The sequence below is a fragment of the Sminthopsis crassicaudata genome, chromosome 1 (genome assembly GCF_048593235.1).
Source record: "Sminthopsis crassicaudata isolate SCR6 chromosome 1, ASM4859323v1, whole genome shotgun sequence".
NCBI lineage: Eukaryota > Metazoa > Chordata > Mammalia > Dasyuromorphia > Dasyuridae > Sminthopsis > Sminthopsis crassicaudata.
Window position 1 is genome coordinate 135,794,992 of NC_133617.1, and position 14,764 is coordinate 135,809,755.

General features: G+C 37.8%; 1 protein-coding gene across 1 annotated transcript in view; it reads left to right on the plus strand.

The window, feature by feature from the left end:
* The first annotated feature begins 9,757 nt into the window (after positions 1-9,757).
* The window catches only part of DPYS (dihydropyrimidinase), a 108,157-nt gene continuing 103,150 nt past the window's right edge, over positions 9,758-14,764 (plus strand). The window contains exon 1 of the mRNA XM_074267199.1: positions 9,758-10,360. Coding sequence (XP_074123300.1) covers positions 10,097-10,360 — 264 coding nt within the window. The 5' untranslated portion in view covers positions 9,758-10,096. The remainder of the gene's footprint in view (positions 10,361-14,764) is intronic.

The following is a 14,764-nucleotide window of genomic DNA, read 5'->3' on the forward strand; positions in this document are numbered from 1 at the left end:
TTGCATTCCACTTTCCTCTTCCCTATATAATCAGAATCTCCTCCTCCTCTCTTCTTCCTTTTTCTACTCCTCCTCTCCTCCTCTTCTTCTCTTCCTCCTCCTCTTCTCTTCCTCCTCTTCTTCTACTCTCTTCCTCCTCCTCTTTTCCTCTTCCTCTCCTCTTCCTCCTTTCTTCCTCTTCCTCCTAATGATGAGGAGTAAATGATGAGGAGTAAACTGTGATCTAAACAGAGATGGGTCAGTTGCTTTCTCTCTCTCCTTCCTTCCCCAAAGTAACCAAGGGTGGGGTTCGGCAGCAAAGGGAATTTGCTACTTAATGCTGTATGGAAACATAGTCTTTATTGATTAGAATGGAAACACTGGAGAGCCGGTGGGCAAAATGGCTGCAAGGTACAAGGCCAATTTTGCAAAGAGTAGATTTTTGAGTTCTCTCTTTTATACAAGAGCACAATCATTCAGATGCAGTGATGTAAGGAGGTTCCTGAGAGTGATGTAAATAAGATAAGGATTCTCTTGTTATCTTTTGGGGACAGACAGAAGTCTCTTCCCAAAAAGGAATTTCCTGATGGCATTTGGTCTATCTGAGCAGATTAGAATGGGGCTGTAAAAACCCAGCCAGCTCAGATAGACCAAACTAGTTTGACCAGATCTTATATCAAAGGTCCAAGTCCCAAAAGAAGTTGGAGATCAAACAAGGAATATCAAAGGGCTACTGTCCTCAACATAACCCCCCTCAAGCAGTTAACTCTTAAATTCTTTTAAGAAAAAAATTTGGGGGCAGGGTCTCTTATTTGAGGAAGATTTTCTCCAAGGATCTTCAGAGTAGCAGGGTCCCCTCTTGTTTTGTTCCCCCCCCTAAGCAAGTCACTTCCACATGCATGTGGGAATAGGGGTGATGAACTTCTCTTTAACTGCTTCGACCTGGCAAGGGTCATAGAGATTTGGGGTTCATTCCAGGAGGTGAGGTGTGAGGTGTAGGGGATGGCAACAGGGCATCTAGGGGGTATCCCAGTCAGTTGTCCCGTCAATTTTCTCCAGTCTGAAGTCCAGATGAGAATACAAAACTTGAAGCCTAGAGAAAACAGATCTCAGGAACAGATTAAAAGTGGGGTGTCATCCAGGGTAGAGATGGTGACACCTGGAAATGGGGAAATATCTCAGATCCCCTCAGTGGGCTGTTGGTAAAATGCTAATGGCCCATCTATTAAAGAGAAGTAGGAGAAAATGCTGAGAAAGTCAAAGCTAATCTCCCACCCTGTCTTAGGATAACAGCAATAGTTACACAGTTTTAACCACTCCTAACCCAAATTTTAACACAGTAATAAATAACCCAGACAAGATTTAAAAGTCATTCATCAACCATTCCTAAAGTCCTCCACATCAGCCCAAAGTTCCCTAGAAGCAGGATGGTGTCTTCTAAAACTGCTGCAGGCTGAGAAATCGTTGGAGGCTCTCGTTCCATGGGATGGGTCTGCTGTGCTGACAATCAAAGCTGATCAAAGCTGATCTAGGTCCCAGAAGCAGGTCAATATCTGTAATTTGTCCCAAAATCTAGAACAAAACATATATCTAACAAATAAAGGTTAGAACAGTCTATGATATAAAGATTGTTCCACAGGACTGCTGCAAAAATGTGAAGAGGCCAAAACAGATTGGCCAGCAGCTTCCTATGGGAAGAAATGACTAAAAACTTTAAAACAAAACATCAGTGTTTTCTAACAGTAGCAGACAAATGACCAGACTCAATGCTTATTTGCCCAAGCATTCAGGATACAATAATTACATATAAAAGGGTGGAGCTTTACAACTCCCAAAAAAGCATTAACTAATTAACTTTAAGTTCAAGAAAATTTTTATCTCCAATAATAAATTACATTAATCAGATTTCTGATAAATTCTAAACATTTATCATAACCTTATATTGATAACAATAAGGAATTTGTCTCAATAATTTCACAACTTAAACAATTATCATATTCAAATAGATGTTTCATAAGTGAGCATTATACATACAATTTATATTGCTTTTAAAATACTCAATATATAGTAAAATATCCCAAATTGCATATTGTCCTTAACAGAAACACTTTCAAAAAAACCCAGGAAAAAAAAACTATTATTTTTGAGGCTCTTTAAATAATCTCATAATGACCTAATATAATCTTTAAACTTATATATGTTTTAAACTTATACAAAATGTCCAAATACCACATACAAGAATTCAAGAAGTTCTTAAAATAGCAATTAAACTTTTAATATGGATCACATTTATGGCTATATTGCACAAACATTAAAACCCATTTTGTATCAAGAAACAAATATTCAATCAATTAACCTAAACTTGATCCAGTCACTTTAAATCACTCTTTTGTTGCTACAGCAGCAACTTGACGAAAAAAAAAAAAAAAAACAAAAAAAAACGGCAGGAAAACCTGGGGGGAGGGGAGAAAAGTATTCCATGAGCTCACCTTTCCCCTATTCAAAAACACTTTTTTCCTTTCATCCTTCCATTAAAAACTTTTCTTCTTGTAACATACCTTCTAATCCCTTGCAAATCTTTAATTGCTCAATCCTTTTTCCTTCAAAACCTGTACGATTCACACCGTATAGCGTATAAACCGAATCAAACCAAACAAATTCTTTCTTTCAGAGGGTTTGCCTAACTGCAATTAGCAAATCTCTCTTTTAGCAGTAAATGCATCAATATTCACACAAATACCAAGATCTTGTACTCAGAATAAACAATCTAGTATGCAAAGACAATAGCCAAATTTTATTTCCCATAATCAAATGGTTTTTTCTACTGCTTGAGTTTAGATCAGATAAGGGTTTATGGCCTTTACTCTAGCAGGCTCTAAAGACTGCTTTAAGGGAAAAAAAAAAAAAAAAAACTTTCTAGTCACTTTAAAATAGCCAAGTTCCATTCACTTATAAGTTAGTACAGCAGGTTAAAAATCACAAATAACCAATTCCTTAATCCTAGTTCTTAAAACTCCCATTTCCTCCCATATCCCACAGAGAATGTGAGAGGGTATGGTGATTATTTGGAGATTTTAATCAGAGAGAATTGAGCTCCTAGTTTTCCTTTATCAAATTAATTCCTACTCATCAATAGGCTAGAATAGGAAGGGATAGTTGGAAACATGAGGTCCTCAAGCCAGCAAGGCAGGGCGGGGTTTCCAAACAATTTTTCCCTTCAATTCCAGTACCTTGGGGGGGTGGGCGAGTAGGATCTGAATGGAGGAGTAGAACAACAGAGGCTTCCCTTATGAAAAGAACGAGATTGGCGTACCTGCTAAAGTCCAAATTTATCCCGGGCAGCTTGGCTTTGCTGATAGAAGAAGGTGGGCCTGGTCCAGGGGCACGCCACCTCAAGTCTGGAGAGGCCTGGGTGGGGGGAGGCTGGAGTCCATGGTCTTTTCTTTCTCTGGGCAGTGGCTCTTACAGTGTCCTTCCCATTCGCACTCAGGGTAAGGGCTAGAGCCTGCGGGCAATTCCTCGCCCAGTGGCTGACAGAATCTGAAGCACAAACTTTGGGGCCCTTGGAAAATAGCGGTAGCCAGAATCTGTGCCTGCTGTCTGCTCTTTACTCCGACCCTTCTGTCCTCCTCCCAATCCCTATATGCCCCAAAGGCGACTTCTGATAATTGAGTCGTGGAATTTTGGGATTCTAGAGCCAATTTCTGCCAATTTAGTCTTATATCTGGGGAAGACTGATTGAAAAAATGCATGGAAATGACAGCAATCCCCTCTAGAAAAGTGGGGTGCAGGTTAGTGAATTCTCTAATAGGATTCTTATCAGCTGCTTGCGTAAGTTTCTCATAATCTACCTGCTTTGTATTCCCCTTTTCCATTCCTTCAGTGGGACAGGTTAAAAGATGATCCTTCCTCTCTGTATCACCACTCCTCTCCTCTCTGTTCCCACTCCCCTCTTCTATGTCCTCACTCCCCTCTTCAGAGTTCCCCCCGGAATCTGCGAAGGGGATAATAGCAAGGACCCCCATCTGGTACCTCCCAATCACGTTAGCCACAAACCTTGGCGTTAGCTCCCGAATCATTCTTATCTCCTGTATTGTGGGATAAGAAGAGATCACATCTCCCCAGGACAGAGCGCTCTGAAAAGGAACGGCTGTAAACCCCCCATAAATTCCATTATGTGGGAAAAATCCCAAGAAGGGAGGGACCTTTGCACTCTAAGCGTTTCCCCCAAAGAGCTGGCCTTTGCTCTGGGGAGGCAAGGCTTAGAGATAGCTAAGTCAGAGTCCTGGGCCGCAGCTGTGGTAGAGTCAGGCTGTGTGGGAGGGTAGGAGGCTCTGGGGCAGGGAAACCTTATTAGGAGCCGGGAGGGAGCAGGGTGAGGAGGAAGGGTCGCTGCTTCTAAGCCGAGAAGGGCAAAGCATCAGAGTATTCCCGGAGTCCAGCTCTGAGATTAAGTTTTGCTGGAGATCAGTGTCTCTCCCCAGTTCCACCTCAGTAAACTTAGGCAGAAACATCCTGCAAGTTAACCGCGATTTGGGATCCCTGTAGAGGGCCCAGAAAGCTTGCACGTATGTTGGGAATATATCGACCAAAGGAAAGTCAGGAATTATATGAGCAAAATTACAAAACACTTGCCACAAAAATAAAGTCAGATTTAAATAATTGGAAAAATATTAAGTGCTCTTGGAAAGGCCAAGCGAATATAATCAAGATGACAGTATTCCCTAAACTAATCTATTTATTTAGTGCTATATCAATCAGACTCCCAAGAAACTATTTTAATGACCTAGAAAAAATAACAACAAAATTCATATGGAAGAACAAAAGGTCGAGAATTTCAAGGGAATTAATGAAAAAAAAAATGAAATGAAGGTGGTCTAGCTGTACCTGATCTAGAACTATATTATAAAGCAGCAGTCACTAAAATCATTTGGTATTGGTTAGGAAATAGACTAGTTGATCAGTGGCATAGGTTAGGTTCACAGGACAAAATAGTGAATAAAAATAGCAATCTAGTGTTTGACAAACCCAAAGATCCCAACTTTTGGGATAAGAATTCATTATTTGACAAAAACTGCTGGGAAAACTGGAAATTAGTATGGCAGAAACTAGGAATGGACCCACACTTAACACCACATACTAAGATAAGATCAAAATGGGTCCAAGATTTAGGCATAAAGAACGAGATCATAAATAAATTAGAGGAACATAGGATAATTTACCTCTAAGACTTGTGGAGGAGGAAGGAATTTGTGTCCAAAGGAGAACTAGAGACCATTATTGATCACAAAATAGAAAATTTTGATTACATCAAATTAAAAAGCTTTTGTACAAACAAAACTAATGCAAACAAGATTAGAAGGGAAGTAAAAAATTGGAAAAACATTTTTATAGTTAAAGGTTCTGATAAAGGTCTCATTTCCAAAATATACAGAGAATTGACTCTAGTCTATAAGAAATCAAGCCATTCTCCAATTGATAAATGGTCAAAGGATATGAACAGACAATTTTCAGATGATGAAATTGGAACTATTTCCACTCATATGAAAGAGTGTTCCAAATCACTATTGATCAGAGAAATGCAAATTAAGATAACTCTGAGATACCACTACACACCTGTCAGATTGGCTAAGATGACAGGAACAAATAATGATGAATGTTGGAGGGGATGTGGGAAAACTGGGACACTGATGCATTGTTGGTGGAGTTGTGAAAGAATCCAACCATTCTGGAGAGCAAACTGGAATTATGCTCAAAAAGTTATCAAACTGTGCATACCCTTTGATCCAGCAGTGCTACTACTGGGCCTATATCCCAAAGAGATCTTAAAGAAAGGAAAGGGACCTGTATGTGCAAAAATGTTTGTGGCAGTCCTTTTTGTAGTGGCAAGAAACTGGAAACTGAGTGAATGCCCATCAATTAGAGAATGGCTGAATAAATTGTGGTATATGAATGTTATGGAATATTATTGTTCTGTAAGAAATGGCCAGCAGGATGAATACAGAGAGGCTTGAAGAGATTTACATCAACTTATGCTGAGTGAAATGAGCAGAATTAGGAGATCATTATACACTTCAACAACAATATTATATGAGGATGTATTCTGATGGAAGTGGATATCTTCAACATAGAGAAGAGCTAATCCAACTCCAATTGATCAATGATGGACAGAATCAGCTACAGCCAGAGAAGAAACACTGGGAAATGAGTGTAAACTGTTAGCATTTTTAATTTTTCTCCCCAGGTTATTTTTAACCTTCCGAATCCAATTCTTCCTTTGCAACAACAACAACAACAACAACAACAACAAAATTCGGTTCTGCACATATATATTGTACCTAGGATATACTATAACATATTTAATATGTATGGGAATGCCTGCCATCTAGGGGAGGGGGTGGAGGGAAGGAGGGGAAAATTTGGAACAGAAGGGAGTACAAGGGATTATGTTGTAAAAAATTACCTATGCATATATACTGTCAAAAAATGTTATAATTATAAAATTAATTTTAAAAAAATTTAAAAAGATTTTGAATATTTTTTTTTCTCTTGCACCTTTACAAATGTCTTTTTTAACCAGATACACTCACATTTCTTTTTCATAGTGTGACATTTAGCCCAAAGTATTGGATTTAATCTACCTTATATTTATGGTTATACAACTAACCACTGAGAATATAAGACCTCAATAGGTCTATTGTTTATTGATTTTTAGACAACATTTACTTCCATAGAATAAAATGCAACCAAGGTGTCTTCCAATTTACCTTTAAAAACATATATTCTGAGACAGTTTTAATTATGAAGATAAGTTGTTTTTTGAAAATCGTCTGCTGAACTTTAATGTTAATTTGATTTGTGAAATGATGAAACATCCATTTTAGTGAAATAGAAATAGTTCTAGGACTATGATTTGAATCCTGCCTCATTAAATGAATAGCTATATAACTTTGGCCAAGTCAATTAAAATCTCTCGACCTCAGTTTCTTCATCCATAAAATTAGACTAGGATGATCTTCTCAGTTTCCTTGTAGTTTCAATCTGTGATCATATGATACTATGCTCCCCAGTGTCATAGAAAGTATCCTTTGAAAAAGCTCAAACCAAAAAATTCCCTATTGATGGCAAACTTTCCTGAAAGATTTATTTAGTCTCTTCTGTCAAATCTGCAATAACATGAGGCAGATTATTCAAACATCCACACAGAAAATTTATGTGGTTAAAAAATGTAAATTCTCTATATTATCACATGATTCTAAATGGGTAGTACATGAGCTATGATTTTCAATATGCACATGCTTAATAGTAACTGTAAACAATATGACTTAGATTTAGCCAGAATTGAGGAGGTAGACATTTTGATGGATCAATCACATTTGAGAAAAGGTATAATGAGCTTAAATTATTTAATTCAGCAAAAGTCAATCCATTTAGAAGCAATATTCCAAACTATAAGGTGATGAATCATAGAAACATAAGATCTTATTATAATCAGAAAGAAAAGTAACTCAAAAGAGAATGGAAATGTTGGGCAGTATATTACTCACAATGTAAAATACATCCTTGATGGCATTTTACATGTGTATAGGCATATTGTGTGTATACACATCTTTATCTCTATTTAATTTGCTAATTAAAGAGAATGCTGAAACAAGTTCCAACTCAAACTGACTGGAAAGAGTGAGTCATTATATTTTCACTATAAGGGTTCCATTTTGGAAATTGGCAAAATGACAGATCAATGCTTGATTTATTTGTTGTTCTTGTTGTTGTTGTTTTTGATTGGCTGGATCATTTATAAGAAACTGAAAAGAAAGGGGAGGGAGGGGAAAGCTACTAAGCTATACAAAAGGATTCCCTGTTTTCTGTATACTGACTTAGAAATCAAATACTAACATATTTTTATTGTATTTTTATTTATTTTTGTTAAACATTTCCCAATAACATTTTAATCTGGTTTGGGCCTAGATGTTTGACACTTTTGGTCTAGACTTAAGAAAATGATGGAGAAAATTTTAATAATGCAGATTGGACTTTAAAGTGTGTTGTGTGAACAATTTTTTTTTTAAAGGAAGAGAGGGGTTGAAAGCAGTTGTTACCAATTTGCTTGCTTATATTCTAGGAGTAAGATTAGTGCACATCCCCATTAGAAGTCATGTGCAGCTTACTGGAGATTCTGTCTACTTCCAGTGGTGAATATGACTCAGTGTTAAAGGACTAGGGTTTTTGGATGAAGAAGCTCCTTTGCTGTCAAGTAATCTAGTGTTTTCCTCTGTTCAACGACAAGGCAAATTTCAGAACGTATTAGCCACTAAGCCAAGAAGGTTCCATTCAGTCCATTAAAATGACTGACTACAACAGTTCACATTCTCTTTATTTCCCTCTTTTTTCCCATATCCTGCTTCCATGTGTCTGCCTATGGAGGCAATAGCTGGATCCCACATGTGTAAAATTTCAATGAGGCCCTCTATTATACTTCCATTACATTGGCATCCACAGTAACTGCTCATTCATAGCAGCTAGAGCTTCTGATCATATAGATGAAATAAAGTCAAGATTTCAATGCCCTGGCTTTGATTGTATTCATATATATATATGTACACACATACATATATACACATACACATGTATTAAAACTGTATAACTTGACTATATCAGTTGTTAAAATTTGGGAAGGCTGGCTATTCAGCAGTATAAGCCTCAAGAGGATTTTTAGGGTTCACTGTGGATTTTAATAAAAGAACATCAAATCTTGACAGTTACTTAGGTTTTAATGAGAAAGTCAATCAACCAAGCAAGAAGTATTTAACATGTGCCAAACAGTGTGCAATGTGGATTCAAAGACAAAAATAAAATAGACTTTGCTTTCAAGGAGCTTTCCTTTTTTTCTGTCTCCGTCCCTTATTTCATAGATAATTCAGATCAAGTTATTTGGTATTTTGTTTATATTGGATTTGGGGGCAAATTATTTTCTGTACTTTTATTTGTAGATAATATTGATTTCAAAACACTGCTCCTCTTCCCCTTATAAGGAAAATGAATTACTTGACTGACAAGACATCAAGGCCTATTATCTTATAATAAGTAGATAGGAATCCAAGGGCAAGGTTTGGGGCACAACAGTCAAAGTCTAAAAGAGACAGAGCAGATTTAGTGAAAGAATGTGTGGGACCTGGAGTGAATAGATGTTAAAAACCCAAAATAAATAAGCATACCTACTAATCTAGAGCTGGAATGGCTCTCTGAAAGTTATCTCACCTATTCCTCATCTTTTTAGAGATGACAAAACTGAGTACAAGGTTACAACACAGTCAGAATCAGAGATGATATTTGAACCCAGGTTTTCTGACCTCAGAGCCAATGCTGTTTCCAGTTTAAGTTAGACTTTCTTCGACCATATTAGACTTCTCCCCATCTCCAACCCTTTTCATTCAAGGGAAAATACTTAGAGGACAGATCAGACACTTGACTATGGCCAGTTAGAAAAGTAGAATAATAAAGGGAGGTTGGAAAGGGCCTTTAAGGATGGAAAGGAGTGGCTTTAGACATTTCTTTTCAATTTACTATGTGTCTTAGGGAATCATTAAAGCTATCTAAGTCTTACTTAGTCTCATCTTCAAACCGAGAGATTTGTACTGGGTTATCTTTATATTGTCTTTTGCAGCTCTAAATCCTAAGATCTTCTGATGCGTGTTTACCAAAGCCACGGGGTAGATTGTCCCATCTTTTTTTCTCTACGTCTAAATCACTCACTGGGGGGCGGGGCCAGCTAGCTAACGTAAGGGAGGTAAGCAGCTAATAAGTAAGGAAGGCATGTTAGCCTAGAGCTAAGGAGTTTAGGACTAACTCAACACTTTTGTAGACTTTGCTTTTGTTTATCAATTGGTCGGCTAACTCTAGTTGAGGCAAGTGAGGCAAGTTGCTCCCGGGTGGAACTTGGACTTTTCACATGGTTGAGTAACTAAGGGCGTCCACTTGCTTCTGAACTCTCACAGGGGAGACACCTTAGGATACCGCTCCCAAATGCAGTTGGATCCCATCTGCCAGGGGTCTCGGATCGATTAGTTGAGGGAGGGAGGCTATCCAGTGTGTATTTCTCTGACCTTCTTCAGTGACCATGACTGCCCTGCCGCGGCTCCTCATTCGCGGGGGCAAGGTGGTAAATGAGGACCGCTCTCAGCTGGCTGATGTGCTGGTGGAGGATGGCGTGGTGCGGGCTTTGGGGCCTGACCTCCTGGCGTCTGGAACTTCCGCCGAGGGGCTGCGGATCCTCGATGCCACCGGCAAGCTGGTGCTGCCCGGAGGCATCGACACTCACACGCACTTGCAGTTCCCTTTTATGGGAACACAGTCCGTCGATGACTTCTATCTGGGCACTAAGGTATTGACCATCCATTCTCCTCCCTCCTTCCCGACCAAAGCAATCAGGAGACCGGGATTGTTCTTGTGGAAAAGGGTGTAGGAGGGTTTCCTCTCAGCAGGGCATCAGCCGCAGCTTTATGCTCTGGACTTCATTGCCTACTCCCTTCTGAGACTCCAAGAGACCTCTGGGAACTGGCTCCTTGGCTGATCGTCGGTGTAAAGCTAGTAACAGCCCCAGGAATTCAGGAAACACTTTTTTGCTTCTTTTGGGGGGGATGAGAGTTTGGGTGGAGATTGAGATCGGGAAACGGGAATCTGCTGTAAATTTGCATAAAATGAGGGATTTGAAAGCAGCGCTAACTTGCAGCACTTTTGTCTTGGCACATTTGTCTGTCGGTTTGCCATCCTATCTGTCCCTTCAAATAGAGAAGCTTCTTTTTTCATAGGATTTCTTTTCTATTGACTTAGAAAGGATCCTTCCTCTTGGGTCATAGATATTCGAAACTGGTCTTTTAGTAATAAAAATAACAATAGCAAGCATTTATATAGCATCTGAGATTTGTCTGACACGCTACATAATTATCTCATTTGATTCTCACTATGGCTCTGTTCTAATTGTTGGGGGAGGAGAGTTTTGTTGGCTGAAGACCTCGGCCAGATCCGTATGTTCTTCCCAGAGACTGCTCCTCACAGAGACTACTCCTTACAGAAACCTCTCTCCAGCCTCTGACCCTTTTCTCATCCTAGGGTTGGTTACCTTTCAAAAAATCTCAAGGAAACTAAGCATTGTGGACTAGCTGGCAATCTGATAACTGTTCCGTCTGTCCTCTCTCCTGCTTTATAAGAAACATAGGAATAGCTAATGGGAAGCCAGAGACCATAAAAATAACTTCCTAGTTCACTTGCCTGCCTTGTCCTATTTGTCTTTCCTTTCCCTCTTTTCCCCACTCCCCAGCATTTTGCTTCTAAAGCAGTCCTCCCCTTTTACAGTCCCTCCCCTTTTCTTATACTTTACCCTTTCTACTTCTTTTCCATTAGCCCTCCCCCCTCTTGTCCTATTTGTCCACGGAATTGATATTGCTCTTTGGTTTCAGTATGAAGAGAAAGATTAATAATTTTGAGCTTACTTCATTTTACTGCCTACATAGATCCGAATCTTATACACAAATCCAGAAATTGTCAAGTGGTATTACCTACAGTCAAAGAAGCAAATCTTAAAAGTCTCCAAAGGATATGAGAGGAGAGGAGACTCTTAAGGAGTCTTCCTAAAGTTAGATATCTTTGATTTCCAAACATTTCTCTAAATCAGAACTTGTAAGTCTAGCCTTCTTGATTATTTCAATTTTGATTGTAATATTTTGGAAATGCATGATTTAGCATGTTTTCTTGGGGTAGCAAATAATCTAGTTTATCAGTCTCCATTGGAATGTTCCCAAGGACTATAATCAAATATTTGAAAAAAGTACTTTATAATGTATTGTGTTTATAATTTCACAATCTATTTTCCCTGTTTAAATTTTTTAAATTATTAATTTAGCAAGTGCCAAATATAATTATCATTTCCATATATGGGAAAAAAAACAAAGGATGTCCCATTAAACTACAGATCTCCAATATATACGATAGCCTTTTTAAAAAATACAAATTCAATCTGTAGCTTTCAAAACTGTCCTGCTTATCTGGGCTTCTTTCTGAATTTCCTTCTGATCTCTGATTTTTTTTTTTTTAAGTTGTCTCAAAGGAAATGAAGATTAAAGCAATTCAGAGTTTCCACATAACCTCTATTAGATTGTAAAAGCTGACCGAAAGGGAAGTAACAAATATGGGAGGGACTGTGAGAAAATCATTGCTGATGGAGCTTTGGATTAATTCAACTATTTTGGAAAGTAATTTGGAATTGTGCTAAAAAAATCATTAAGCTGAACATATTCAGTTGATCTAGTGATACCACTATGTGCATATACCTAAATATATAAAAGAAAAAAAAAGACATAGGTATAAAAATATTCCTAGCAGCTTATTCCATAGCAGGGTGGAAAAAAAGACCCCAAAACCCAATAGTTTATCTACTTCCTGGAGAATGATTAAATAAAGTATAAGATATGAATGTAATTGAATATTGGGTCATAATAAATATGGACAGTTTCCTCAGAAACTGAGAAGAATGACTTTAATTGAGGCAGAATGAAGTAAGGAGAACAATTCATAACATGACAACAGCATTGATTATAAAGAAAAATAAGTTTGAAAGACTTGAGAACTGATCAATGCTATGATAAACCAGTATGTAGTTCAGAACACTAAAGATGAAACATGCTACCTACTTCTTTTGTCAGAGAGGTGATAAACTTCAAATGAAGACTGATATTTATAATTTTTCTACATGGACAATGTGGAAGTTTATTTTGCTGAACTACTTATTGGTTATGAAGGTTTTGTTCTTTGTCATTGTTATGAAATGGGGGTAAGGGAACACAAATAAAAGTTGCCTCAATGATCCATTTTTTCTTTTCTTTTTTGCTCTGCTGTTCCTATCTCTCCTTTGCCCTTTGCCACTACTTGAGAGAAAAAAGGAAAGGAAAGCAAACCCTTTTAACAGATGTACATAGTAAAGCAAAATAGAATCCCACATTGTAAATTATGTTTGCTTCTTTATGAAACCCATCACTTCTCAATGTCCTTTAGAATTTTTTTAATAGGTTTTTTCTTTTTTCAAAATCCATGCAAAGATAGTTTTCAACATTTCTCAATATAGGTTAAACATATACAATTTTGATACATATATAATTTTGATTAAAAAGTTTTTGTACAAACATAACCAAATTCAGCCAAGATTAGAAGGGAAGCCAAAAATATGTTTAACCTATATTGAATTACTTACTGTCTAATGGGGGGGGATGGAAGAGAGAAAAATTTGGAACACAAGGTTTCACAAGGATAAATGTAATGGCGGGGTTAGCTTTCTGGAGATCTTGGGACTAGCTTTCATTTCAGCAGAATAATCACCACCAGAATAGTCAGGGATAAAGTCCAAAGTCTTTATGTCTCCTTCACAGTCTGTCTCCTTCTCCTGGGGCCCAGGCTAGCTTTCTTGGAGGCCCTCTGGAATTCATCTTGGTTTCAGTGTAGGAGGCAGGAGAGCCACCAGGTCAGCTTCTATCTTGAAGTCTGTGTCTGAGTTTGTCCCAGTTTATATACTCTATTACAATTACATCAATACAGTATATTGAGTATAAACCAATCATTATATCACCAGGGAACTATTATTTGTTGTAAGATTAAATCAATCATACTGAACTAAAGAACTCACATGCTAAATAATCTAGATATCTATTGTCTTATCAATTCCACTGAGTTAACACTTTATTGTAGGATTAAATCAATCATACTGAGTTCCTGCCCTTTACAAATTCATTCCTTCTCCACAGATCTGAGAGGTAAACTATCCCTGGCTTTCCTAATTTCCTTATAGTAACACTTTTTTTGTCTAAATCATGAACCTATTTCCACTTTATCTTGGTATAGGATATTAGGTATTGGCCAATGCCCTATTTCTGCCATGCTATTTTCCAATTATTTCACAGCAAATCTTGTCAAATAGTGAGTTCTTATCCTACAAGCTGGAGTCTTTGGGTTTATTAAACACTAGATTATTATAGCCATTGACTATTGTGTTTTGTGAACCTAACCTATTACACTGATCCACTACTCTATTTTTTATCTAGTACCAAATGGTTTTGAATCTCTAGGATTCTCTAAGTATACCATCTTATCATCTGCAAGTGGAGATAAATTTTTTAATAGAAGCTATAGGAGAATATTAAATGAGAGACAAGAAAATTTGTGGATTTTGAGAGAAATTTATAGCTTGATTGAAACATACTAATCCATTAAAATAATATAAATTATGAAAACAAATACATTTTAACACTAATTCTAAAGATAGAAATTGCACATTCATGAAAAAAAATTATGGAATCAAATTACCTTTCTTGACCTCAGTTAGACCTGCCTTGACATGAAGTTATATAGGTATTAAAATAGCTAGTCCGAAGATGGGGAGGGGAAGGGAAGAGAGAAGGGAGAGGGGGAACAGAGACAGAGAGGCAGTTTAAAAAGTAGAGAAAGGAAGAGAGAGAGAGAGAGGGAGAGAGAGAGAGAGAGAAAGAGAGAGAGAGAGAGAGAGAGAGAGAGAGAGTGTGTGTGTGTGTATGTGTGTGTGTGTGTGTGTGTGTGAGAGAGAGAGAGAGAGAGAGAGAGAGAGAGAGAGAGAGAGAGAGAGAGAGAGAGAGAGAGAGAGAGAAAGAGAGAGAGAGAGAGAGAGAGAGAGAGAGATTAGGAAGTATCCAGGGGCAAAATAAAGAATACTACTTTAATTCTATCTTGTCAGAAAGAACAGAAGGGAAAGACTTGTGCTTCCAGA